The sequence below is a fragment of the Empidonax traillii genome, unplaced genomic scaffold (genome assembly GCF_003031625.1).
Source record: "Empidonax traillii isolate 1590-97213 ecotype Southwest subspecies unplaced genomic scaffold, ASM303162v1 scaffold138:size3245559, whole genome shotgun sequence".
Lineage (NCBI taxonomy): Eukaryota > Metazoa > Chordata > Aves > Passeriformes > Tyrannidae > Empidonax > Empidonax traillii.
Genome location: NW_020955331.1, coordinates 2,938,698 through 2,966,187, shown reverse-complemented (window position 1 = coordinate 2,966,187; position 27,490 = coordinate 2,938,698). Strand labels below are relative to the sequence as shown.

The 27,490-nt window shown below is 46.5% G+C and overlaps 4 protein-coding genes across 13 annotated transcripts in view; all 4 read left to right on the top strand.

The window, feature by feature from the left end:
* The window catches only part of LOC114057557 (D-beta-hydroxybutyrate dehydrogenase, mitochondrial-like), a 28,752-nt gene extending 28,650 nt beyond the window's left edge, over nucleotides 1–102 (top strand). Inside the window, exon 6 of the transcript XR_003571244.1 lies at nucleotides 88–102. The gene's annotated coding sequence lies outside the window, so the exon portion shown is untranslated. The remainder of the gene's footprint in view (nucleotides 1–87) is intronic.
* Nucleotides 103–1,633: 1,531 nt separating this feature from the next.
* Nucleotides 1,634–7,746, top strand: APOD (apolipoprotein D). The gene is made up of 5 exons (XM_027884015.1): nucleotides 1,634–1,745; nucleotides 2,710–2,851; nucleotides 3,111–3,232; nucleotides 5,051–5,139; nucleotides 6,590–7,746. The coding sequence occupies exons 2-5, from the start codon at nucleotides 2,729–2,731 to the stop codon at nucleotides 6,823–6,825; spliced, it is 570 nt and encodes a 189-aa protein (XP_027739816.1). The 5' UTR covers nucleotides 1,634–1,745; nucleotides 2,710–2,728; the 3' UTR covers nucleotides 6,826–7,746.
* A 1,695-nt stretch (nucleotides 7,747–9,441) lies between these two features.
* Nucleotides 9,442–21,902, top strand: PPP1R2 (protein phosphatase 1 regulatory inhibitor subunit 2). Of its 5 annotated transcripts, XR_003571242.1 has the most exons (8): nucleotides 9,479–9,658; nucleotides 13,855–13,962; nucleotides 14,405–14,485; nucleotides 14,782–14,885; nucleotides 16,123–16,302; nucleotides 17,483–17,690; nucleotides 19,049–19,099; nucleotides 20,453–21,902. XR_003571242.1 is itself a non-coding variant. In XM_027883953.1 (7 exons), exons 1-6 carry the CDS (start codon nucleotides 9,507–9,509, stop codon nucleotides 19,051–19,053), a joined length of 630 nt encoding a protein of 209 aa, XP_027739754.1. In that variant the 5' UTR covers nucleotides 9,442–9,506; the 3' UTR covers nucleotides 19,054–19,099; nucleotides 20,453–21,902. The 5 variants fall into 5 exon arrangements, 3 of the variants coding, with proteins under 3 accessions (XP_027739754.1, XP_027739753.1, XP_027739752.1); XM_027883953.1 differs by lacking the exon at nucleotides 17,483–17,690 and having other exon boundaries at nucleotides 9,442–9,658; XR_003571243.1 differs by lacking the exon at nucleotides 17,483–17,690 and having other exon boundaries at nucleotides 16,123–16,331.
* A 4,097-nt stretch (nucleotides 21,903–25,999) lies between these two features.
* The window catches only part of ACAP2 (ArfGAP with coiled-coil, ankyrin repeat and PH domains 2), a 60,669-nt gene continuing 59,178 nt past the window's right edge, over nucleotides 26,000–27,490 (top strand). For 3 of the 6 annotated variants that reach the window (XM_027883949.1, XM_027883945.1, XM_027883948.1), the window contains exon 1: nucleotides 26,001–26,153. In XM_027883949.1, coding sequence (XP_027739750.1) covers nucleotides 26,101–26,153 — 53 coding nt within the window. In that variant the 5' untranslated portion in view covers nucleotides 26,001–26,100. Of the gene's footprint in view, nucleotides 26,154–27,490 lie in introns of all 6 variants that reach the window. The other 3 variants (XM_027883950.1, XM_027883944.1, XM_027883946.1) reach the window with 2 other exon arrangements.

The following is a 27,490-nucleotide window of genomic DNA, read 5'->3' as shown; positions in this document are numbered from 1 at the left end:
TGTGACTGTGGCTACAGGGTGTCAGGAGCCAAAATGTCAGTGCCCAGCCACCCATCCATCTCTGGCAGGGCCAGCACTGCAGGGCAGCCCTTGGGTGCTGGGCAGTGCCTGTAAGCCAGTGCAAGCACTAGCCCCTCCTGCTGCAGCAGAACCACTCCATCCCTGCCACCACAGTGGTTAGTGGAGTCCTTGCTTCATCCCATAGGAGAATGCTCCACGTGCAGATGTGGGTATGCACACAGACACACCTCCATGTGGTTGTACTCATACACACAATGCTGAGCTAAGGCTGACCATTCTGTGGGGCTTTCTCCTCTGGTTACTTTGCAGGATGTGGGCAGCCAAGCTCAGGAGAAAAACTGCTCTTGCTGGTCTGCTGTGCATGAGGAATCCCACCTCTGCAGTGCACTGAAGCAGGGCAGTGCTCATACTGATTTTCTGATTTCTAATCTGTTTGTATCACAAGAGGTGCAGATGAATGTGAGGCTTGCAGAGAGTCTGCAGGACACCTCTGACTTTGATGCAGGCAGCCAGAGCAACCCCATCACGGACATGGGTGGCTACCCAAGAGCTAGTGGAGCTGTGTGCAGGCAGGGAGAGCCCCTGCATGCTCCCCTGCCCTGTGCCAGGTGCTGTGGCAACCATGGACTGGGTGCTCCCCCGAGCTATTCACCTCCAGCTGTTTTGTACTGGGTCTGTGTTGGACAAGACCTGCACAGCTGTGATGGCCATCGAGGTCCTGGGAGCACCTCAGCTATGGCCATGTTTCAGGGCACACCTTGGCTGCACAGCCCCAGAAAGGGACAGGACTGAGCTACCTGCGGCTCTTGGGGTGGCATTTGGGCAGCCAGGAGCTCAAGAATGTGTGTGTGCATGTAAGGCATGAAGTGTATGCAAAATGCATGTAAAAACACACCTAGAGAGAATGTCTCCACAGAGATCAGATTAAAAGAAAATGTAGTTAAACACAAAGAACTTCCTGTCAATTATCCTTGCATAACTGTTGGGACTGGCTGCCTTCACAGATGGCTGCTCTGCTGTCAAAGGCATTTGCTGGGCACCTGTTGGAAAAAGTGCCAGGTCAGCACAGAATTAATCACAACGGCATCTTTTCTTTTAGTAAGATTTGAAAGTCTAGAGAAAAACTGCTGAAAGGTCTTAAAGCTCCTCAGATAAACCTGTGATGTCTCCTGCTGCTTAAGCCTCCTCGCGTACTCCTGCAAGTGACTTTGGGGGGGACAAGGACGTTGTAGTGGCCCAGAGAGTCTCCATGGCTCAAGTGACCCCTAGCAGAGGAGGTTGAACGTCCCCCCTGGGAGTATGGCTGGCTGCTGATGGTCCAGAGGGAGCAGGACAGGAGCTGCTGCTGTCTCCAGCCCCTCTCAAAGGCTGTGGCACTTTTCCCCTTCCCCTGCCATGCCTGAGACTCTTGCAAGCAGCTGAAAGGCAGAGAGCTCTACAGCTGTGGGGCGATACCCAGACACGTGGGGTGCCTTTGTTTGCCTGGGTGAGCAGCCAAGTTGCAGCCCAACTCCAGCTTTGTTCCAGCTGCAGATCTAAGGCAGCTGACTGGTCTGCCAAAAAACCTAAACACATCCAGGGAGTGGCCTGTGCCATTGCTGAATAATGATGATCACAGCACACTTATAAAGCGAAGTGGAGAGCTCACCAACCACAGAGCTGTTCCTTACAGCCCCGGTCCTCCACAGAGCATCACTCCTCCTCATCCACAAGGTATGTTTCTGAACTGAGAGATTCAAAATGGGAAATGTTTGTGTCTGCAGTGGGACCTGTCCCTGCTGCTGAAGACAGACTGGGCTCTTCTTTTAAATTTGGGGAAAATGTTACTGCTGTTCCTGCAGAGGAGTTTCTGGCCAGGGAAGCAGAGCAGCCCTGTGCTGCAGGGTCTGTACATGCCAACCAGCCCAAGCAGAACCCAAAGCACTTGAGCAGCATCCTGGATCCAGGGACTGCTTGGGTATAAGCAGCACAGTTCCTACTTCTGCTCTGCAGGAAAACCTGTCCTTTCCCTCATCACACTATGCTTTTGGGGATTGATCCATGTTGTATTTGGTGCTGATTTGAATCTCTACCAACTTCCCCACCCTGCAGTACTGTGTACGTCTTTGCACACAAGGACTCTTCCAGAGGCAGCTGCACTGTCTCTCCCACCACTTTGCAGTATCAGGTAGCCCTGGCATACATGGGGATGCCTCTCCTGCCATGTGGGTTCCTGCAGGTGTACACTGCCCTCTTCCACTTCTCAGGGCCCCAGCTCTGTGCTGGCTCTGCATCATGTTCCTTGTGCTCCAGCATTTTAAAGCAAACATCTCTTCATTTCCCTTTGCCTCAGCATTGGACAGACAATGATGCTCTTGTGTGTCCTTGGACGTTTATCATCCCTGCATCTTGCTGGGTGTCACATGTGAGTGACGAGTACAAGTGTTCTCACCAGACTCACCTAGTTTTCTGTGCAGCTGTTGAGCACAGGCAAGGCTTAAGGCCATTTTGGGCTGGGTGCTTTTCTGGCACAGTGCCTTTATGCTCTTCTCATGATCCTTTCCTCCTTGCTGTGCCACTGATGTGTCCTACTGCACACATCCTATTTTTCATGCACACATCTGATTTTTCATGCCGTGTTTCACAAAAAGTTCTGCTCCAGGGAGGCCCCAGCTCAGCTATTTTCCTTCTCACTAGGTCCATTTCCCACCTGCATCCCAGTGCAGCCATGCTGGGCACGGCAGTGTGGCTCTCAGTCCTGCTGAGCGTCTTCAGCTTTGGAAAAAGCCAGATGTTTCATATGGGACCATGCCCAGATCCATCAGTCCAAGAAGACTTCGATATCAACAAGGTGTGAAAAGTTTTCTAACATTCTTTTACGGGGTATTGAGCTAGGCTAAGGGGGTATGGGACTGTTGGCAAACCTGGGTGCATAGGGGGGTTGGCAGGTCCAGTCTCAATGCCTTGTGCCAGAGCTGCCAGTGAAGGTTTGTGGTTTTGCCAACCTCCCTGTGCCACAGAGGGGCAAAAACTGTGCTGGCAAATGAACCAGGCTGCTCTGTCTCAGCCCACTCGTGCTAAAAGTATCTCTTTAAACTTTCCTCTGTCAGTATTTGGGGAAATGGTATGAGATAGAGAAGCTGCCCTCAACTTTTGAGAAAGGAAGCTGCATCCAGGCAAATTACTCATTGAAGGAGAATGGGAAGTTCAAGGTGATCAACAAGGAGATGCTGTAAGTGTTTGCGTTCAAGCCGCATTTTCTCTGCAGCAGTGACAGTTCTGTCACTTCTCTTGCTGTTATAGGTGTTAAATTTTTTCTAAATTGCCTGTTTCTGGGTCTGGGGGTTCAGAGGGATTGCAGTAGGTCTGCTGGGATAAGGGGCTTTGCTGGGGTTACAGCAGAGATGTGGGTCTCTAATTCCTGCCAGTGCATCCTTGGGCCCCACCAAGTCTTTGTCTCTTGTCCAAGGTGAGTGGTGAGAAAATAGATGAGAGCACATGGTGAATCCAGTATGAAATAGCCTGGGTCTTCCCCCTGGCCAGTTTGTGATCTCCAATGATGGCTGAGAAGTCAGATGCCCTGGTTCCTGTCCCAGGGGGTCATGGGGCTCGTTACAGAATGGCAGCCGCCACCTTGTGCTACTGCATGCTGAGAGGTACCTGTGCCCTGTGCTCCTCTCTGTTCCTGAGTCAAGGGACCCAATGAAAAATGGCAGGGAAGGTGAAACACTTGGGTCAGTTTTACTTAAATATTTGCCAGCTGTTTTCTGGAGCATTTACCTTGCACAGGTAGTAACTGCTGTGTAGGGAGATCAGCAATTGATATCAGTTTAAAACAGTAGCCAAGTGAATGCTTTTCCCTTTATTACAGTTGGTAGGTTATAATTATCCTGAGCCCTCCTGGATTTTTGCACAGATAGATGCAGAATTCATCTGTTTCCCACCAGCCCTGGCTGTTGTGGGCTGCTGCTGTGAGGGGCTGAATGAATGAGAGGGAGCAAGCGGCGAACGCAGCGCTGTCCCCTGCACTCCCGGCATGGCAAGGGCACTTTGTTCTGTCTCATAATAACAACAACGTAGGAAGACATCCCTTGTGTCCGGCGAGAGTGGCATCCTTGCCTCTCACTGACTGCCCAGCACTGTCTTAGCAGCTCCACTGCGTGGGCAGCGCCTGGCAAACAGCTGGATATTCATTTGTGCCTGCATTGATCTGCAGGTTAATCTAACCATCAATGTTCTCACTGCAGCACCTCAGAACCCTGAAGTATCAGGAATATTTTGGGTCAGTTTGCACTATGCATCCCTACAGCATCAGCCCCTTGACCTCTGCTGCTGGCAGGATTCACTTTTGCCTCCTTGGCTGTTCCTGTTTCACGGGGAAGTGTGAAGCTTTCCTGCCCTGCAGGCAGCATCCAGGTCTTGAGGCATACTACGGAAAATGAAATTATAAAATAGGCAACCCAAGTCATAGGACTTGCTGCCAGCAGGGCAGTGCTCCAAACCAGCAGCCAAACCAGCAGCCAAACCAACCCTGGTTCATCACGCAGGCACAGGTAATTTGTGTGAGGAGGAATGTGCACTGACCTGGAAAAAATGCAGGTGAATAAACAGATGTGAACATGTGCCTTCCACAACTAGTAGGAGTTGAGCTGCTCCCTAGCACATCCAAGATCAGTGCTGGGATCCTCCCATCCCATACAGAGGGGTCTTGCTCCTGATACAGAGGTCTCGTCTCTCATTGTCACCCTGGCACCAAAAGATACCCCACTTGCAGGGGCACTTGGAGAGAGGCAGCCTGGAGTGCTGGAGTGGTTTGACCTGGGACACCATTTGACCTGCTGCACCTGGCCCAGGATCTGCTGTGCCCTGGGTGCTGCTAAAACCATCCTCAGGTGTGAGCTGTCCCTCTGGGAATGCAGGGGTTCACTAGTACCTGTTTCAGCCACCTCTTGACAGTGGATGTGTCAGGAGGGATGATTTAGTGGAAGCAAAAAAAAAGTATTTCCCACTCTCCTGACTTTATTTCTTACCTTTGTCATTCTCCCTTTAGTTCCAATGGCAAAGTCAACGAAGCTGAAGGAGAACTGATGCACATGGATGTAAAGCAGCCAGCCAAGCTGGGCGTCCGCTTTAACTGGTGTAAGTTTGTGGTGGGGAGGCTCCCACTGTCCACGGCCTCGGCTGTGCTGTGGTCTGAGCACCACAGTGGGCAGCTCGAAACAGGCACTGCTGCCATGGCATCAGGGGTCAGAGATAGCAAAGCAAGGGGTGAAGCTCCCCTGGTGATTTCAGCGCAGCACAATGAGGCAGCGGCAAAGGGTTAGGACAGACTTAGGGACCAGCAGGCAGTGCTTTGGTGGTACTGAGACACCGTTTACTGCAACAGCACCCTCAGTGGTGGAGGTCTCCTCACCAGCTGATCTCAGAGCAAGAAAGATTAGGAGCATTACTGTCCCTCCAGGTCATTTCACAGATGGGATGGGCAGAAGGGGAGGCGGGTAGGCAGCCCCACAGCCACTGTAAGGGCCAGGAATAGGCTTGTTTCTCTGCACACAGCAGTATAGCTACTAGCCCATGCTGCCTCTACTTATAAGCACCTTTTAACAATCATTAATGTGTTTGTATTTGCTTTTTCCTTCCCTCATCACTGCAACACTCGACAGGGCCTGCTGAGGTGCAGTGCATTTTATTCATGTTACACGGCACTTTCCTCTGTCCGCAGCAACACTTTGGAAAGTGAGCAGCAGTCTACCCTTAAATCCCTTTTTATTCTGCTCCCTCACACCTTTTCCTTGGCTGTTTCACAGCCCTCCCTCACAGAGAGTTTATTTGCAGATAGGGGTGGAACAGGGATACTTGCAAAGGAGATACAGTGATTGTTCATGCACACAGCCAGACTTCATTCTGTGCTGCTACAGCATCACCCATAGCCATTTCAGTTGCAGCATGTGTAGCCCCAACCACCTTCACCAGGTGTGAATGCCAGAGAACACTGCCTGGCATTCCTAAGGGCATCAGAAATAAATCCTAGGGCCCTTAGACCTGCCTGCTGGACCCCCCTCTGCTTCTTGCCTGGCAGTTTGAAGCTGGAGTAGCTGTCCGTCATCAGAGCAGATGCTTTGGGCATAGCCTGATGGAGAAGGGAATATGGCTTAGCTGTAATGGGCTGAGCTATACTGATTCCCACTGCTGGGCTCCAGCTGGCTTCATGAGCCAGGGCTCCCCGTGGCAGTGGGTGGGGGTTTGTGCTCCTCGGATCACCCAATGTCAGAGTGTCAGCTCCCTCCCACTAGCAAGAACCCTCACACGTGTATGAGATGGGCTGGCTTTCAGTGGCCCAGGTGAGCTGTTCAGGTCACAGTGTTAACCTTTCAGCAAGAACCCTCCTGGTGAGGGCTTTGTGGCTTTCTGGAGTTTGTCCAGGCAGAGCAAGGAGTCCTGGTAGGCTTTTATAAATTATAGCTGCCTGCAATGACCACAATTATGTAGCAGCCAAAGTGAGAACAGCCCCAGAAGCTGTGGCTGTAGTGCTGCAGAGCCATCCAGAGTCAGTTTTGCATCACACTCACGGTGCCCTTCTCTCTCCCAGTCATGCCTGCTGCCCCTTACTGGGTTGTCTCCACCGACTATGAAAACTACTCACTGGTTTACTCCTGCACTAACATCCTCTGGCTCTTCCACATGGACTATGCCTGGATTTTATCAAGAGCTCCTGAAATGCACCCAGAAACCGTGGAGCACCTGAAGAGTGTTCTCCAATCTTACAAGATTGACACCGACAAAATGATGCCCACTGATCAAGTCAACTGCCCTGATGAGATGTAACTCCCAGCACACAGTGATACAGCACCAGACCAGTGATGAACTTTGTTGCTTGCTTTATTATCCATTAGAATTTCTCTATGTAACCGAGAAATTTAATAACCTCTTTGCTAACTATAGTTTGCCAGCCCAGGGTTACTCTTTGCTATCATTCCCTCTATCACTCTTTCCCCTTTTTTTTGTCTTGCTCTGACTTTTGCAATTGAGTCAATGCTAATAGGTGAAGAAAAGAAACCCTGAAGTGCAGACATGAACCTCTGCTGTTGCTGTGAGTCCTCCAGTACACGGATGGGAAAGGGTATCAGATGTGATGTGCAAGTATTAGTCCTGGGGAAAAATCATTTATCACACAGCTCCAGGTTTGTTTCCCGTTTTTGTCTTGATGCTTTGGGCCTGCTAGGAATCTACAGTGTCTGTTGGCACTGCCTTAACAGCAGCAACATCCAGATGTGGTGGGTTGGTCCTGCAGCCTGGGAACTGACACTGTGGGTCTTGAAAGTTTCCCGGTGCAGGGCTGTAGGCATATGCTGCTGCTAAGTCAGCAGACCTTCTTGCTAGAAATCAGATCTGGCCCTTTGTATTTAAAGTCTAAAAATGTCCAGTAACTCATCATCACTCCATCCCCGGTGTCTATATGTGTCCTCTCTTGCCTCTAGGGAGTCTGCTCCTGCACTCCTGAGAGGTCAACCCTGACTGCACTTGTAAGCAGACAGAAAGAGATGGGTCTGCTCCCTTGTTCTTTCTTCCAGAGGCTTTTCCCTGAACTTGGAGAGACAGCAGGCTCTGCCTGACACCCTGCTCACTGCTGTTCCAAGTGCTGAGTGCCCCCTGGCACTGCATCTGCCCTGGCAGGTGTTCACCAGGCACCAGGACAACTCTGCTTGAATAGCATTCATGCAACTCATTAAAAATGAAACAAAAATACCTGCTTCAGGGTTTTTGTACCTTACCACCTGCATGGCCTTTGTGAGCAGGCAGGGGGTCTCGGCATGACCTCCTCTGAGGTCATGGCACTGACAGAGCAGGAATGCAATGCAACATAACAACCATGGCTGAAGTGAAATGGTTTTCTTCAGGAGCCTGGAGCTCTTTCCAGCTCTCTGGGGTTGGATGTATGGGCACCCCTCTATTACCTGAGCCATGCCAGAAAACCTGTGTTGTGGCTTTGGCTGGCATTGACATTTATCTCCTGCTGCTTTTATTCACTTGGAGAAACAGCCATATGGATGTAGAATCTTGTAAATCTGCAGGAAACATTCTACATGCTGCTGAGCAGGGAGTCAGTATGCCACTAGTCTCACTATCTGAAGGAGGCTGAGATGGGAGGAGTCAGAAACAATTGCCATATTTAAGTCATTATCCCTTTAAACTTTCAAATCCTAATGCCACAGTTCCTGTGACACAGAATCAAGCACTCCACCCTCATCCTTGGGCTGTAAGGGTGATGGACACAACAGGATTCCAACAGCTGCATGGTGGCTCCCAAGTGTGTCATATTTTGAGGGTAGATTATTTTATCAATGTTTCATCAGCTCTCTGTCTTCCTCACATGGATAGTGCTGCTGTAACCCTCATTCCCTGTGCCCCAGGGGTGCAAACCTGCAGCCCCACTGGAGGGGCAGCCACTGCCCCTGGAAACCACTGGGAACTGGGATAGGCAGGTCTTGCTGAGAAACAGGAGTGTTTCACTCAGCAGCAGAACCTTGTGATGCCTGACCCCTCTGGACACCACACTGCCTCCCTCATTGTGCCACGGGAACTGTGACAAACCTGGGTTGCTCTGGCAAACACATTGTGCCAGGGCCATCTCCACATGGGCGGCACAGAGAGGGGCCCAGGGACACCATGGCACAGCTGCAGCCTGTCCTTCCATGTGCCATCAAACGTCCCCAGCACAAAGCACGTGTGGATGCCCTGCACACGCAAAACCCTTGTGTGTGTACAGGAGTGCCACCCACATAAGGCCCACATGCTGCCCAGAGCTGGGGATGTGCAGACACCCCGAGGGCAGCAGCATCTCCCAGTGTGCAGGCCCTGAGTGTGGGCCCCAACCCTGGGGACCCCTTGTGTCCTGATCAGTGCCTGTGTCAAAATGGGGGGTGCCAAGAAGAGGAAGCCGGGCTGTTCTTGGTGCTGCTAACCACTAGGACAAGAGGCAATGGGCAGAAAGTGATGCACAGGAAGTTCCACGTGAACATGAGGAAAAACTTCTTTACTGTGCAAGTGACTGTGCACTGGAACAGACTGACCAGAAAGGTTGTGGAGTCCCCCTCACTGGAGAAATCTCAGAACTGTCTGGACACAATCGTGTACCATGGCATTTCTTCCAACCTGACTGATTCTGTGATTCAGTGATTCTGTGTCTGCGTGCCAGTGTGTCCGCATCCCCGTGTCCATGTGTCCCTGTGTCTGTGTGTGTCCCCATGTCCCTGTGTGTGTCCCTATGTGCCCGTGTCCCCGTGTCCGCGCGCTCCCGCTCCCCGCGCGTGGGTGAGCGCCGCGCGCGCAGGGCGCCCCCTCGTGGCCGCACAGGCGCCCTGCGGGGGGGAGGGGGCGCTGTCGGTCCTCCTGGCCGCCAGGGGGCGCGGAGCGCGGGGCTGAGGGGGCGGTGCTGGCGCGGGCCGGGCCGGGCCGAGCCGGCGGCGGCGGCTCCGAGCGGGCGGCACCGGGCGGGCGGCGTGGCCATGGAGGCGCCCTCCGTGCCCTCGGTACCGGCCGCCGCGGGTCGGGGGCCCATCAAAGGCATCCTGAAGAAGAGCGGCAGCAAGGCAGCGTCGGCGGGAGTGGGCCTTGGGGCGCGGCGGGCCAACCCGGCCTGCGACGAAGACGAACACGGGTGAGGCCCCGACGATGAGGGGCGGCGGCGGGTCCCTGCGGGACCTCCCTTCATCCCTCCCTCCCTTCCTCCCTCCTGCAGTCCCGCTCATCTGGCTGCCCGCGGAGCGGGGTCAGCCGGGGGCGTCTCCAGCTGGGGGGGGCTCTGCGGTGCCCGTGCCCGGTGATGCCAGGGCTATCGGGGGTCTGTCCGGTGCCCCCCGTGCGGCGGCCCGGGGGCTCTGCTCCATCGGCAGTGGGAGAACCTGCCGGGGCTGGAGCACCCCTGGGAGCGGAGGGATGCCGGGCTGTGCTCCTGGGCGGAGGCGGGTGGGAGCTATGGCCGTGGCTCCTGCCAAGGAGAGGCACTTCCCTGGCGGTGTGGCAGCTCACAAGGGGCTTTACAGATGCTGCGAGGGTAGTTCGCAGTTTGGGAAGTAACGCTTTGCCATGTGAGATTTACTCTCAGCTTTCTCAAAGGCAGCTTGAGTAACCAGAAGCGTGTCCCTAAGGAGGGGACCTGTCCTGGGCTGAAGTGTTATCAAGATGAATCGTATGTAAAGATCTCACCCTTGAGAATGTGCAAAGGCCGTGTGGTTTGTGATCTGAGTGACATGAAAATCTTCGTTGAATTATAACGTGCTGAGTTAGTCCAAATATGCAAGAAGTGGTCTTTAGCCGGCCAGCAAGAATTCCTGTACTTTTCCTGATGCACCCAGCATGTGCTCTGAGACACTGTCACATTATGACGAGCAAAGTTTGACCTGAACGCTGTTTATAAAATTGCTTTGACAGTTTTCTTTACTTGGGACCTAACTCAGTATTACAAGGAGAAAAATAACGATAGAATAAAATGGAAATGCAGAGTTTTTATTTTCTTTTGTTTTTTCTTTTCCCGTTCTTTAATTTTACTGTTATGTAGCACAGGGTTTCAGTACCACACTAGACATGAAATACAGCTGTTGGTAGCCTCTGTTTAATTTTCTGCAGTTTCTTTTGTACTGTGTCAAAGAATGAGCAGGAATTGGAGTATGAACTGATGAGTATTGGCTATTGCACACAGTAATTTCTTGGTAAGCAGTTAGTGGGCAGCAGTCCAGCTTCTATTTCCTGTTTACCAATGTGAGTCAATAAAGTCAATTAGATTATTTCTGAAATTGCCTTGCAAGCTACAGGATATTGGCTAAACCTGGCAGACTGCATTAGGAGATTTCCAGGAAAGATCAGTACAGTGTATTTAAAGCTGGCTTGTGTGCAGTTATTATTTTTGATTGGCAAGCATCATCGTATCAGTGTTACTGTTTTTAAAAGAATGGTAAGTAGTACAACTGTGATTTTCCTTGCAGATTAAAAATTATTTAATAAATTCAGGAATCTTTTTTCTTCGGGTACATCTGTCAGCAGCCTCTCTGTTTATTTCCAGTATTTAAATTCAGGTCTGAATATCTGTTAAAAATAACTGCATATGAAAGAGCTCACTGTTAGCTGTCGTCTTTTAAAGATCCATGTTCAGTAGAGATCTCACGTGCTTGCATCATTCTTGACCTTGCACTGCTGTCAGTGATGGTATCATTCTTTGGAAAACTTTAATGAAAATATGATGCAACGTGGAAGCTTGAGAAATTGGAACACCCCAGGAAGTGCATCCTAAGAGCTGAGATCGTGGTTTAGTGGTAGATATGTTCTTGGCATTTCTCACGGGCAGTACTTTTTGCCTTCAGGGCCCTGTAAGAGCCTGTGAGCAATGAGATCTGATATTTTATGAAGTAACAGTGTGAGAGTGTGTGTGCCAAGCACCTGTGCTGGAAGAGATGAGCCTGCTATGGTAGGAGCAAGGAGGGAGGTGTTCCTTGAGTAATACTGCTGCTGAGACTTCTTGCCAGTCAGGGTGTGTGGTGTCAAATGAAATTATTGTGTATTTTTAAAGATGTGAGAAAATACAAATGAGCACTTCTGAGTTTTTGCAAATCTGATTTCCCTAAGGAAGATTAGATTTCTTGTTTCCATATCTGAAGGGGTGTCAGGAGGCATTTCCCTGTCATGATCCTGAGCTTTGTCATTAGTGTTACACTGTGCAGACATGCCTAAGCATGCAGAATTGGAGACAAAGGAGGTATGGGTTTTTAGAGCACTTAGTCACTGTCCTGTGATGGCTCTTTACATGCGGCAGAGAAATGGCATGTTTGTCTCTTTGCTACTAATGATTTCTTTTTTTCCTAGCTGAACTTTAAGTTGTGCTTTGGGAGGTGTTCTACAGCCAAGGCTTTTATTGGAATCTGAGTTTAAAGAAATGATTGTGACAAACTAAACCACTAAAAACTTCTTCACTCTTTTATTTGTGAGTCCCTGCCTAGCTCGCTGTAGGATGTCTGATTTCGAAGCAGTGAATGCAAAGGGATTGTTCCAAGATTGCCAGTGCTGGTGTTGGGTACTGAGTTGTGAGTCCAGGCGATAAACCTTGATGGACTCTAGGCAAATGAACACAAAGCATGTGCTGGGAGTTGCTCCTATCTGTCATATTTCCTTCTCAGCTGAGCTCTGGCTGTTTACAGGGGCTTATGTACCCTTGGCTAACTGCCGTGGCTCATAAAAACCCTCGCTGTGCAACCGAGTGATCATCTTATGTTAGTCATAGGTGAACTTCAGGCGATTAACTGGTGATTTTTGGACTTCTAAATAGAAAGGTTTGAATGGCTGGCATTCCTAGACCAGAGCTGCTGCTTTGTCATCAGGAAGCTCATGACTCCCCGCTCCGCCAGAGCCGCAGTCAGGCTCATGTGTTGTCCGCTTAGACTGCACAAATGATTAAATAGACCTGAAGCCTCAAACATGAGAGCTTGGCATTGGTTACTGTATGCTGAGGGGATTAAGACCACTCAATTTGTATTCGTTTCTTGAGTGTAAGTCTGTGGCATGTGGGATTCAGCATCAGCCCCCACATCTATTTTTTTCTCTTCATTTTTTTTCCTCCCACACTGTATTACGCAGTGCTCCCATAAGTATAAAACCTTAGTTTGTGCTTGGAATTTTTCTTTATCAGTTTTTGTTTTACAGAGAGCATTCTGCTCAAGAGTATTTGTGTTATTGAGATTGAATGTATTTTCCAAGTTTGTTATTGGAACAGTCTGTGTTTAAACAAGTAGTTCAGTGGAAGTCTTCCAGCCAACAGTCCCTCTCTCCCCCCGAAAAATCAACCACCCCAAACCAAACAAAAACCTCTGCAAAACCCATGAAGTCCTGTATCATTTGCTTCCCTAACTAATCATTTGCAACAGGAATATGTTAATTCATAAAGTAATACTAAATTTTAAAATTATTTTACAAGTCTAAAGTTAGATTTTTGACTTAAGCTAAGGGAAAGACTATACGAAGCTTACAATAACCTTTTTAGAGAAAATATGGAACATGGTAGGTTTTGTTCATTTAACATTTTTTGTGGCTTTTAGATCAGTGGAGGGATGGCTCTTCCTCTGGCCCTGAGACAGTTGCTTTCCTTGTGGCTTACGTGTTTTGTCAGTGAGCAGTCAGTGTGGGTGAGCTTTTGTTTCTTCAAATACACATAAAAGGGTATGTTTTCTGGTTGATTGAGGAAATTCTAAAAAATATAACATCACTGGTGTCTGTCTGTGTAAAATGTGAAACTCCCTTGGCTTAATTACAGCAGTGAATCAGTTGGCTTATGATTCTAATTTAGAATGACAAAAGCAGTATTAATAACCAGCTTGTTCTGTGCTGTTTATTTCTCTGCAGGGGGGATTTGCTGGCTGGTATTGTTTATGTAACAGGTTTGCTAATAATCATAGCAGCTGCCTGAGCAGAGGTGAGCTGGGAGGTACTGAGTTCTTTGAGGTCTTGTGGGGTGTAATAATAAGAAGAATGCTTTGTTACAATTTACTGTAAAATCCAGCAATTCACGAGACAGTGATTGAACAAGACCAGTAGACTCTGGATTATGTGACCAAGAATACATGTATAGATCACTGAGTTTATCTGGCTATTGTGACTTGTTAGGGAAATTAAGTTGCACTGATAATTTGCATAAGTATTTATAGAACAGTATTTAATAGTCATACTTTGAACATGTTTGTGTGTCATAACAATATTCTTTGTGCTTATGATGTAGTAGAGATCAAAAGATGTTTTAAACATTCTTTCTGTGGTCAAATAGAACTAAATGTTTTTAGAATATAAGAAAATTTAACTGTTTTCTTATTTCAGTAAAAAATCCCAGAAGTGGGATGAAATGAATATCATAGCTACGTACCACCCTGCAGGCAAAGATTATGGCTTGATGAAAATAGATGAACCAAGTACTCCGTATCACAGGTATGCTTGCTAAACTCCTGAATGCAGCCAGGTGACATCACAGTTTTACAGCAAAATTTACTTTGTGGGTGATGTAATATTTATTATGGCTGATTATCTGTGATTGTGCAGGCCTACTGGATGTATGCAATGTATTCAGATTTACAAAGCTGCTAAGTAAGGCTTATAGCTATTGAGGAGAACTATCTATAAGGGCAAAGTCAATTTTAGAAGGTTTATGTCTAGCAGGCTTTAGGCTTTGAATGGAATAAATAAGTCTGACTTGTATTGATTTTATTTTTTTCAGTACTAGAATCTAATGTTGTCATATCAATATTTAAAGGAGATTTGAAAAGCTTTTAAAGTACTAAAGGAGTCTTTTAATTGAAGATTTTCACTGTTTTCTCAGCAAACTTTAAGCATCAAATTACTAATAAAGGCTACTTTTTGTTTGCTCTCCAAGCATGGTAGGAGAAGATGATGAGGATCCAGTGAGTGATTCAGAAGCAAATGAGCCCTTAAAAGCAGATGTGCTGAGTAAAAAGTAAGTATTGTCATTTAAAAAATTGGCTAAATGTTATGATAATCTGCTCTTTCCTGGGGTAGATTTTCTTTATGGAAAGCTGTTGCTGGTTTCTCTAGAAGTTTCATTTTTGCTGTTGTCAAATTAACTGGATTTCAGTGTTTGATGGTGCCACTGGTAATACTGCAGGTTGTTACTACATGTAAATATGCAAAAATAATGAAGAAAGCAGTTTGTATGAGTGTTCTGAAATGCCATGTATTTGATGTAGTGAAAAACTTGCTGTTTCAGCATTTTGTATTGCATTATTTATGTAGACTGGCAGCTGCAGCTGAAGGTAAAGGACCCAAGATCATAGCAAGGCAAGAGGAAAGCAGTGAGGAGGAGGAAGAGGATGAAGAATTAACACCTGAGGAACGAGGTAGGCATAATTTGTTTCCTTCGTTTTGCTTTGTTTTTTTTTCCTACAAATAGTTTCAGATTTTCAGTAAGAAGTGTTTGGGAAGAAAAAGCACTGTCAGAAAAATTATGTGATTTGAAAATGAAGATAAATAGTCTTCAAACAAATATGCTGTTCGTTTCTAATCAGGACTCTTTGGTTTGGGATCTACATATAAACAGGAATTGGCTGTTGCTGGATGCCTCCTTGTATACAAGCTTCAGGTGTGGGAATTCCTACTGAAAAAATCTAGACACCTCAATTAAGTTCTTCTGGTTTGGGGGTGAGGCAGTAGTTCTTAATATGGACATATTTCAGGTACACTTAATTCAACGAGTACCACCACAATTAAGATGCTACTAATTGCTTGCAAACACACAGATGCTATTTCTGTTGTTTTCAAAGCAACTGGTAGGTGTATCCAGTAGGAAATCTATAGTTATTCCAAAGCAAATAGCACCTTTAATAGAGATGTTGTTTTGTGCTAACTTGGACTGGAGTGTTTTGAGGGAACAGTCAAACAATACTTCTGAGGTTTCAGTCTTGCATTATCTAGCTGGTGCTTCTCAGATTTCCTGGTCCCAACTTTAGCATGTAACCCTGCTATTCTGAAGTAGGAAAAAAACCCAGGAGAGTGTTTGGGCTGCCAATAAGCAAAGTTTACTTTAATTATAATGCATTACTGCTAGACCTGCTAACGTTTAATATATGGAGCAGAGTTAGGCTTCAGACTGTGGGGAAAGTAGAAAATATTTTCTTCAACATGTGGTAAATACATCTCTCTTAACTGACCTTTGGTAGCTAGCCAGGAGTCAGGCCACATCTGCACAAGTTCATCTTCTGTCCCACTCATATGTCTCAGTTTTTCCCTAAGTTTACTTAGAAACAAGGCTTGTGAAACTGGAATTTTGTGTGCCGCTACCAGATGCTTCTCTTGGTTCAGACTTGCTCTTAGTTGCAAACAGGTTCTTTTAAAAGTGCTTCAGCCATTACAGTCCATCCATCAATTACTATCCTTTTTGTGAGTCAGGTTCATTTAAAAGAACACTCCTCTGCTTGAAGAAAATAATTTTAGTTCAGTGATTGATAAAATAATCAATGGATTTTCAAAGTAGGAACAAATTTGATCTAGGAAGCAGTGAGTGCCTCTTTGAAAAAGAAATAAATTGATTTTTGTTTTTAAGGGAAGAAATAAATATTTGGATTTGCTTGTCCACAGAGAAAAAGAAACAGTTTGAAATGAAGAGGAAAATGCACTACAATGAAGGAAGAAACATCAAACTAGCAAGACAGCTCATTGCAAAAGAACTACATGGTGAGGAAGAGGATGATGATGAGGATGAAGAGATGTCTGACGCTGCAGATGTGGAAACAATGAGTACAGAAGCTAATGTACATGGTGAGCTACTGATTAATTAAAAAGCACGTGTAAGTACTGGTGTCCCTTTGAGCTGTTGGGAAACAGTGAGCAATGCTGCACACTGTCTTGAGAGGTAGATTTGTAGCATGAAACACAAACCACCAGTGTTGATAAATAGCATGTAGGTTTTTTTTTTTGTTGTGACACAACAGAAAAGCAAACATCTCTCCTTCCTACTGTTTCCCCAGCATAACTGACTTTGGGTAGTGAAGTTGCCAGCATCCTTTTTAAGGGAAAAGCTGTCTTGTACCCAGCATTGAAAGCTGTGGCCACACAGGAGAGCCTGGCTTTTTGTTGTGGATCAGTTCCCATTCTGCTCCCAATCCATGCTAGAGCCAGCAATGGGAAACAACCATAAATGTTTCCTCTGCATTGAGAGGACTGTATCTTAACTTCCTAAGGAAAAAACTCTAATATAAAACTGCTGTTAGGCCTTCAGTACAGACTTGTCCTTGAGCAGTAATGTTTATTTCTATAGTAGGGGATAAGACTCTCAGCTTTGCTTTTAGTGCAGCTACTGGAAGAAAGTCTGGGACTTTTAGGTTAAAGCTGTTTCTGGAACCTGCTTCAGGGCTGTCTCTTCATAGGAAACGTACAAGACTATAGAGGCTGGCATCTTCTCTTTCATCTTTAAGCTGCTCTCTGGGTGAAAAGGATAAACTGTATAACAAAAGTCTTAGATTTTTTTGGTGGTCTTCTGCTGAACAATTAGTTCACTTCTCACCTGTGTGTGTAACAGCACTTTGAACAAGTTTTTGACATTAAAAAAACAGACGTCTGTTCCTGATGGGCTGTGAAGTCTGTAAGCCTCATTCATCTGTGGCTGGCAAAGATATAGATGTTAGCATGCTCTGCAGACTTGGGAAGATGCTGCATGGGTTTAACTTGGTTCACATGTTTTTCACAACCATGTGAACTAGGACCTCTTCTAAAATTCATTTAAATTCCACGCAATAAAAAGATGATTTGCAAAGTTGCGTGTTGAAATTCTGTGGATTGCACATTTTAGTCCCGTCATTTATTACAGGGAGACTAATGCCTTCACAATTGCTCTGAGAGGGTCGTTTGGTTCACATCTGAGACCCATTACTGGACTGACTTAATCCAGTAATTTAACATACGCCTTATAATGGCTAATTACTAGAACTTCATTCTCCAGGGGAAAGGAGGGCTCCAATAGGCAACCGTATGACCTTTCTCCATGGCTTGAAGCTGCCATCTCTCTGCACTCTGCTGTAAAACAGAGGCAACTCCGCTCCCCAGCTGCATTCACCACTGGGAAGAAGGCAGACCTTTGCAGCATTTTTCCATCTCTGTTGTTGAAGTCCATTCCACCTTCCTCATAACCAGCTTCAGAGCCACAACTGGTAATTATCAGTTTTAGACTGCTCACAGCTTATAAACTGTCTGCCAGTTTATCAACATTAACTAACTGGTTCACCTCCACACCATAGCATATAGAAATACTTTCCATTAACCTGATTTAGCTCTCAGTTCTTCATTTTTCAATCATTCTGCTTAAACCTTGATGTTTTATTATCTCCTAATCTCTGTATCAGCTCTCACAGCTTTTGGTCTTTGTCCTTGGATCAGTTCTTCTGAGGTTCAGTACTGGTCCTTCTTCTGTAGCAGCTGGTGAATTGAATATCCTCAGACGTTCTATGTCGAGATGATAAATGTTCAGCAATGTAGCTGTGTTAATGTCAGAGTTTTACCTGAATAACTTTTTTGAGATTACATCTATTTCTCTCTCATCTGTATTTTTGAGAGCACAGAAGAATTTCCTTATTCATAAATGTCAGTTAGGGCTATGGAACATTTCTCAAATAGATGGTTTTAACACTTGCTACTTGGCTTTTTGTTCATCTCTGCTTTTGGTCATGCTGTGCTTTTGGTCATATTAAGCACTTGAGTATTTAAAACAGTATTTCAATTTGATTATTTCCTTTGTGGAAGTAGATCAAAACACTATTAATATTCATGTTCCTGAGATTCCCTTGTTGGTAGTCTAGGAGTATGGAAAGATTATTCACCTGGATAGCTTTCAAGAAGCTCTTTGACTTCGAATTGTGTTTTAAAGTGCTTTTGTATAGAGCAGGAAAGGAGGGGTTGAGTGATGCAGGAGCTGATTTTTGCAATGGCTTGTTTTGGCTTCACTGACTAACAGCCCTGACACTTGCTTTTAACTGCAAAGGAAATGTCTTGGGTTTTCTTGTGTTGTACTGTAGCTACATTTTGACTTGAGTTCTTGGGAAGTTGTGGAAATCATGAGGTGATGTGGCTACCACTCACCGATTATACCTGTCAGTCTATGTGAATGGGAGCTGGAATGCAGTGTCTTTTTATTCCAATGCAATAACGTGACTTCTCTAGTACTGATGATTATTGCAGGTAAAGATGTGACATAAAAGGTATTTCCTAGTGATCTGTTGTGACTTGAGGGCTCCACTGACTCCTGGGTTGTCTTTTAGGCAATTTGAGATCCTCTTCTCACTTGGAAGGTTTTTTATCTGTGAAAATCCCTAAGTTCTATGCTTCTCTGACCTGATGTTCTTTTTTACCCTCTAATCCTGTCTGGTTTGTATTTGAGTAAAACTAACAGTATTCTTCTAATCTTTGCACTCCCCTTTTGAAGAAGGGGCTAAAGTCTTAGGGCAGATTTTTAAGAAGGCTCCTGTCAGACAGCCCTAGGTTCGCTAATCCAAGTTGCATTTCTTGGTTACAGACTGAGATTTCTTGCCGATTGAAATGAAGATGGCCAGTCCAGTCAGTGATGGTGAGAACTCTTCGTGTATTTTTGCCCGTCTCCATTTTGGCTGCTGAGTGTTCTAAATGGATGGGTCATTCCTTGCTTGCCTCAAGTAGCTGTATCTTATGCCATGCATATGGATTCTAGCAGCCAAGCTTTTTTGTGGAAAAGAAAGTTGAAGTCGCAATAGACTGCACATGGCATGGGGATTGGAACTAGATGACCTTTAATGTTCCTTCCAACCCAAACCATTCTGTGATTCTGTGTTTGCTTGCTTCAACTTTTCAGCTTCTCTGGCTACTCCCTGTTTATGGCTCCATGAACAACATAAATAGACTTTGCCAGGAGAAGTGACCTTTATTCCTCTCCATAAAAACTTTTCCTTTAGAAATTCTCTTTAAAATCACTGAAGGGAATATTCCTGATATAGATAAATTTAAGCATGATGATTTCCATGCAGACCTGTCTTTACTTCTGCTACACAAAAGTATCAGGTAAAGGGTGTTGTCTGTAGCAGTTCAGTTGACAAGCAGTAAGAGTATTGTTCTCTCTCTCTGGTTCATTTAGCTGTGCTAACCCTGCTCAAAGAGAGTGCCCAGCAGCTGAGCTATTACTGACTGGGTGTGCCCTTTCGGCTTAGTAGATACAGAATACTCTGTGTTTTCTTTACCAGGGCAAGCATCGCCCTAAAGATGATTTAAGTGAGAAGGTTGGGAGCACACAGCAATTGGTTCTGCTGGTTAACTATGCTGTTTGCTTGTTAAACTGCACATTACCAAACCTAACTCATGCCCAAGCTTAACTGGCCTTTTTAAAAGATTAAAGAATACCACATCAAAATGATAATAATCTTTCTCTTCTGCCACTAATTTTTAGGCACGTACATATAGAGAGAGTAGGCTTTTTTGTATAAAAAACACCAATAAGGAGTTTTCTCCAATTTATTGCTGTGCTTTGGTTTAAAACCATGAGTTAACAACTTCCTGAAAACACAACAGACTGTGCTCCTTCATGTATAAAGTTGGGGGGTGGGTATTTCAAGTGTGTCATCGAATTGAAATTTGACCTGGAAAGTACTATGTTTGCTCATGTGGAAGGAACTTCATGTGTTAGTTCTTAACTCCTGGGTTAAATCCTCCCAGCTCCAGGGGTGGTGCTCAGTGTGCTGAACAGTGGTGTTTGCCACCTTTTCAAAGCGTGAGGGTAAAATAACTATTTTAAGTTTCTGCACTCTTAGATTAAAAGCTTATCCTAAGATGGGTTGGCAAACATAACCTTTGGAGAAGCAAAGATGATTTCAGGATGGTATTTGTATGTGTTTTGAAAATATTCAATGAGTGTGAAGAATTATCTGGGTTTTTTGTAATCTTTCTTTCACAGCACATTACTCGTGACCAGCTGGAAAGTAGAGCACACAGCATAGAAGAAATCTGTCCAGAACTGTAACTGCTTGTCAAAGACACAAATATAAACATCGCTTCATGTTTTTTGCAATTAAGGCTCTTAAATGTTGAGAAGCATATCAGTTACAATGTTGTATTGCCAAGAATGTTAATTTTAGACTTCTCCATTAGGCAGAAAACACTGTCTAATTGATTTATTCTTGTGCCTAGTATTTCATGAAGAATACTGCTTCATAATCTGTTTAACCAAAATGGCATTCCCTGTATGTATAACGCTGAGTATCTTGCGTGATGTACTGTTACTCTTGCTTTGAAACACTCACTATCTTTTGGTTTTACACTATTTATTTGAGAGTGTTCTAGATGTGGTGTCTCTTAACGAAAGGTTCGGGATTCAAGAGCCAAATGGTACAGCATAATATCAGATTGACATGTGAGCTATTTATCAGATGTGTTAAGCAATTTAAAAAGGGATTATTTAAGTCCTATAACCTTTTTGTAAAGTGTTGACCTGTTAATCTAGATTTCAGTATGTTACTACCTGCACTTTCCCAGTCTTTAGAACAAGAGCTGTGTTATTTTTTAAGAGCGGTGTTTGGAATTCATTGTTAGTTTCTGACTAAAGCAGTGCTAACATCTGGCGGAGGGAATGGTTTGACACTGGAAACAGCTGACTTGATCTTTGCATTTCACTGTCATTATCTCTTCCATCGGGACTGGCTGTTTTGTGGAGCTGTCTTTGGCTTATTGTGAGAACATGGAAGTTTCCTCCAGCTTTTCTCTTAAAACCACATCCACTGTCACTCTTCTGGCTCGTTTCAGACGTTTGGTTCTTTCCAGTTGCATGAACAGTGCTTGTGCTACTAGCACCTGAGGAAAAATGCCCAGCCACAAGGAAATCCACATCAGGATTGTGAAGATGTGCTGAGCTTAGGCTCTGGCTGTTCTTTAATAAAGATAACTGCTGTTGATCTACTCATTTGGGGTTGGCAACCCCCATACTGAAAACCACTGGTTTGTATCTTCCTATGTCCATTGCAACTTACAGCAACTGCTTTTATAAATGAAGGCTTTTTGGAAGACTAGAAGGGAAACTGCCTAATTCAAATACTTTGTTTACAATGTGGTTATATAGCCCCCATAAAGAGGGATTCTGCACCTCCAAATTGCTGTAAGGAACTTCCCACTGGGTGAAATTTGACTGGTGAATGTTCCGGTATTCAGAGTAGTTCCTGGGGTTTATTACACAAACGACGTAATACACTTAAACTTTAGCTTGGTTATGGAATACAGTGTATATCTTAATTTTGATCTGAATTTGATATGTTGCAAAAATCCTTATAATTATATGGATCTATTTTAAAATGTCTTTTTCTCCACTGTATATGTGAAGTTTGAATAAAGGAATGAAAGTTATTTTACAGTTATGTGCATTCTCAGGTGTGAGCTTTCCTGAAGTCCCAGAGAGATTGAGAGTGAATAAGGTGATAGGATGCTGTCCTTTGGAAGATTTATACGGGAATAATTCATTAGAACGGATGCACTGCCAAAGATACCTGTGAGTTGTGCTAACTGGGTGTTGTAGAGTGCCTTTCCCAACTATATCCTCTCCTTAGTAGGTAACAGGGTAGTCAGTTGTGGGTTATTTAGTCTTCTAAGGTCCTGAATCAGAGTGAATAGCATCTTTTCACAAGAAAGAGTTGAACTCTTGATTCAGGCCAGTGTGGTGATGTAATTTTTCAAGATAGATAATGCTATTTCTTCTTGTATCAAACACGGTCACTTCTGTAGAATAAACAGGGGCTAAGAGCAAGCATTTAGATAATTCTGACTCCTCAAGTAATTTATTGTAGCTTGAAATTTGGCTCATAAGACTAGGATTTCAAAACTTTTAAGTTTGCACCCTTTCCGTACCAGTTTGCAGTGTTGAGAGTGTCGTCCTGTCTGCACTGAGCTGCTTCAGACCACGCAGCCGCTGGCCCGGCCCGGCCCGGCCCTGCCGGGCACTGAGGTCCTGCTGAGAGCACAGCAGCACTCGGCAAAGTCACGTTGCTTTCAGAGGGGTGTGGATGGGTTGAGGGGTGACCAATGTGTGTGGGTAACACAGATCTGCTTTGTGAGGCTGTACAACAGATTACCTGTACTGGGTAATAATTACATGTGGGTACTTTGTATCTGCAGTTAAGGTAAAATCCAGCAGCAGCAACTCCTACCCGAGCTAATGTCCTGCCCTCCTTACCCCCACCCCCCGCCTGCCTTCTATGTCCAAGACCATTTTGGTGCTCAGTGGGGCTTCTCTGTACCCTACAGGGTCTAGAAAGCATTTTGTTTAACAAACAAACAAACTTCCAAACTTGGTAACTTCCAATAAAGACCTTTCCTGTAATGACTTTCAAATCCTGAATGAAATGAGTGTGTAGCGTTGAGGGAGGTACAATACATAAATGCATGAAGAGGGTTTTAAATGAACCTCAGAATGTATAGAAGGCCCTTTCATCAGTCACATGATTTTGAGCTGAGTGATTTCCCTTCTTGCATGCCACCAAACCCCTAAGTTCTAGTTTGATGCCATTTTGAAACTTGTTTTAGTTTGGGGTTTTTTAAAGGCTTTGTTCTCTTCATTATCCTTGGTGCTGGCAAAAATTCTGTTCTGCTGCTTCATCTTCCTCATCAGGAGTGCAAATCAAAGTCACTGACGCTGCTTTTAACTGAAAGGCAGATTTACTTGGTTTTCTCCAGGCTAACACCTTCATGCATTTTAAAAGCTAAACCAGGCAAGTTTTACTTTGCAGTAGTTACAGATACATATATAGCTTTTTTTCCAAAGGGATGTCTGGTTTTCCTCTACTTGGGAAATACCAGTTAGAGTTCCATGCTGAAGGGACAAGAGAAGAAATGCCTTTTCTCCTTTTACATTGATGGTGACTTAGCTTGCAGGCATATCTTAATCTTTAGGTGCGTATGGTAAAGGCTCAGTTGTTCAGTACAGAGTGGTGTGAAGAGGAAACAAAAGACACATAGCCCTTACTAATGTGGACAGTGAGCTCCACAGCATCATAATTGTGAAGCTTCTTGCACAGGTTTGAGTCCTCAAGCTGCATCCTGTTTAGAGAGAGCATTTTCAATATGCTTCCAATAGGAAGATCACTTGCAAATAAGAGCCTTAACTCTGTCTATAAATTTTTTTTTTCTGTTCTTTAAGTTTCTTTCACACCAAGTTGTACACAGTTCATGGAAACTGCAGATATTTTTGCCACAGCTCACTCTCTCATGTTAAAGTTGTAAATCTTACCAGAACTTTTGTTTCTGTAATATGTTTTTTGTGGTGTTAATTATGATGCCACCTCACAAATGTAAGTATTCTATTGGAAACCAGTGTTAAGTGTCACAACATAAATAAAACCAGTCTTCATTACTGCCTTATGGCACTAATACTAATCTATTGGTTTTACTTCTTGGAGCTCTTCAGAAGAAACCAACAGCTACTGTGGAGTTTTCAGGTTTGTGTTCACAGATAAATTCTTGAACCAATATTGCAATTTCCTTGTGACTGCAAGTGAGGATGTACTCTTTAGTGTAACTTTCATATAAATCAGGTTTGTACACATTTTCAGATTTGTTGGCTTACCTAGACCTCAGGGTGGATCTGGTAACCTGAATCACAAATTTAAGACAGCAACACCAAAGCAAAGGTTGCATTTTTCAGAGTGGTTTTTGTGTGTGTTGTAGGATTTAGTCATGACTGGTCTGTCTCTTCATGGTCAGTGTTGAGTAATCACTCACTAGCACTGAGTAATGGAAAATGATTAACACCAGCTACTCCTTAGGAAGTAAAACTCTTCCCAGGAAAAGAGCTGGGCTCTTTTCAATTGCATACTTAGTTGCATACATTGAAAAAGTGGATTTCACATCAGTGCAGCCTCAGTGATACAAATATTTCTTAACATGCTGCTTTTTCTCAGTGGGTGTGACTTGACTCCTTAACCAAACTAGTGGTAGTTTGTCTACTTTTGGTGAGAGACAGTTCACAAAAACATACAGTTGTTAGATTGATGTAACCTGGAGTTTGTTTCTGACATTTCACCAGTCTTAGGGAAAAACCGTGACACACTAAACCACAACTGAATCAATCACAAAGCGTCCCTTCGCTTCTGTGAAAGGACACAACTGGGGGGAGGAACAGTAAAGGTACTGCAGGCATTCAGCCTCTTGGGAACAAAAGAAGTCTTATGTCCCACTACATCCTTCCATGCTGACTGTTTCTCCTTGTGACACTGAAGGGAAGTCAGGGGCGAGAGAATGGGGAGAAAAGAGAAAAAGGAAGGTGAAATGTGGTGCAGGTGCTGGGGCAATGGAAGGTGTGAGGGCTGCAGGGGATAAGTGGGCTCACTGGAAGCAGGTATGGCAGCTCCTCAAACTCCTGGAGGAGCCAAGTGTGAACATCACTGCACATCAGCTTCCCAGCACGGCCCCCTTGTGCCTGCAGGATGTGTTCCTGCTTCAGCTGTGCCAGGTCTAACCTGAACAGTAAGTCGTACTCGTCTGTCACTCCTTTGGGGATGAGCAGCAGGTCTGGCGCTCCTTTGCTTGTCAGTTTTACATCTGGGAACAGTAAGCAGTGCCAAACTGGCTAAAGATCTCTGCATTTTCTTAAGGGATCAGAAATCTACAATGTTTCTGCAGTCCTTCACTGAAAACTGCGAGAGGACCGACAGGGTCCTTTTCACTCTGTGGTACGGCCCTTCAAAGAGTATTCTCGGGCAAACCCGAACACACACACTTGATAGTCTTTGACAAGGAACACCTGCGGTCTGCGTTTCTCCTTCAAAGACACCTTTGAGTCTCCCCCGGGTAACATAACTCCGCAGCGATTACCACAATGTAGAGGCGAATCACGCCGGAGGGCACCGAGAGCTGGGGCTTCAGGGTGACACCCTCAGCAGGGACTGGCCCTTGTCTGAACGTCCGTGTGAGTCCGTGTGTGCCGGTCCGTGCGCTCTCCACCGCAGTGCCCGCCCCGCCTGCCGCGTCACCGCGGGCCCTGCTCGCCCCGGGCATCACCTGCTCAGACGGGCGCCAGGCTGGGCCTTCCGGCACCGGCGTCGCTCCCCAGGGGAGGGGTTCCCCTGTTCAGTGAGGAGCTTTAATGCAACAAATCCCGCAGGCACAGACCGAACACGGCCCGACCCGCACGGCGGCTCCGGCCGTACCCGAGGCCTCTCTTACGGGCGGCCGTGGCCTCCCATTGGCGCGAGAGGTCGGCGGCCGCGCTCCCCTTGGCAGGGCCAGCTGTCACTCTTCACACCCCGATCCCTGCGGGGCCGGCGGTTGGCTGCCTCCTCCAGGCGGCCGCGCTGATTGGGCGCTCTTCCCGTTGTGCCCGCCTCTCCCGCCTTGCGATTGGCCAGCGCGCCCCCGCCCCGGCGGGCGGTCCCTGCTGGCTGCCCGGGCCGTCAGTCGCGGCGGGGCGGAGGCGCTGCTCGGAGTTCTGTGCCCGCCCCTACTCGGCACCGCCCCCACCCTGAGCACCGCCCGCCCGCCCTAGCCCGGCCTCGCCTCGCCCCGAGCTTGCCGCGATACCTTCGCCAGCAGCCGCAGCAGCGGAGGCAGCGGCGCCCCGGCAGCATGAAGGTGACCGTGGACTTCGAGGAGTGCCTGAAGGACTCGCCGCGCTTCAGGTGCTGCCGGGAAGGGGCCGCGTCGGGGTCGTGCTGGGGAACAGGAAGCGGGGCCGGGTGTGCCCGGGGCGGGCGGGGACTGCCCGGGCGGGGGCCGTGAGGGCCAGGAGGGGACAGGTGTGGGCAGCTGGCTCCGGGCAGAGCGGCAGGCGGGGCTGTGGTGGGTCCTGCCGGAGTGTGGGGGGCTCTGAGGAGGAGAGGGACTAGGGAAGGGGGCAGTATGTTGTGGTAGGTGGGACTGGGTGGGCAAGGTGCGGGTCTAGGGCTCGCGTGGAGGTGGCAGAGTGCGCGGTGATCGCTGCTGGGGTCACCCCCTCTGATGAGATAGGTGAGGGGTACCAAGCAGCTGGTGCTCGTCATCCACAGCAATGCTCAGTCTCGGGAGCGTGGACTCTTGGTTGTCCATCTCTGGTTCTCCAGACCTGTGCTCGAGCTTCAGTCTCCCGTGTCTTCTGCTGCACGGTCCGTACTCGGTGCGCCCACTGTTGGGGTGCCAGTACCAAACAAACTCATATAATCTCACTTCCTGTTGTCACACCAAGGCACGGACTCTTGTGTTTTTTTCCCACTCCAGTGACCAGTTGTCTGTCATTGCTGTAGGGTTACTTCTGCTTATGTTGGGCAGCGTTCCCCTTCATCTTTCTTTATGCTTTTATCCACTCTCTCTCTGTATATTTCACACTATTGTATCTACTCAACATAGTTGTGCCTCTTTATGGAGTGTGTGGGTGGTCTGTGCCTCCATATACCCCCCCCCCCTCCCGCTTGTTGGTGGAGACACAAACAGCTCCGTGACGTGATGTGTCACTGCTGTGCCCCTCCTGTCCCATGCTGAGCCCATGTTTAGAGTGTCTGTGGCTCTGTGGTTGACACAGCCTGGATGAACTCTGCCTGTTGCGGGAAATACACTTGTCTTTCCTTTGCTCTCTGGCTGTGTGTTCACGCCTCCTTTTTGTATTAGCTTTATCAATTGTGTGGTTCTGGGATGTGGAGGAAGTTGGAGAAGAAGGGTTGAATGGTTTAGGCTTGGCAGAAGCTGGAGTTCCTGTTCTTCCCTCCTTTGCTCCTGTCACTGCAGCCAGCTGGGTGCTGGCTGCTTCTGCCATGGCTTTTTTGGTGACTGTGACATGTTTTGTTGGATCCTTCCATGAGCTGGGTGCCCTGGCAGAAGAGACTGGATGGTTCTCTGCCAGGTTAGTGCGTTGAGTCAGCGCTGCAAGGGGTGTGAAACCTGCTAGAGCTTATGGGGAGGAGAGAAAGGAAACTTCACTACCAGAAGCAAGGCTAGAGGAAGGCAGCGGGGAGTGAGACCTCCCCTATGGTGACAGGGAGCTCAG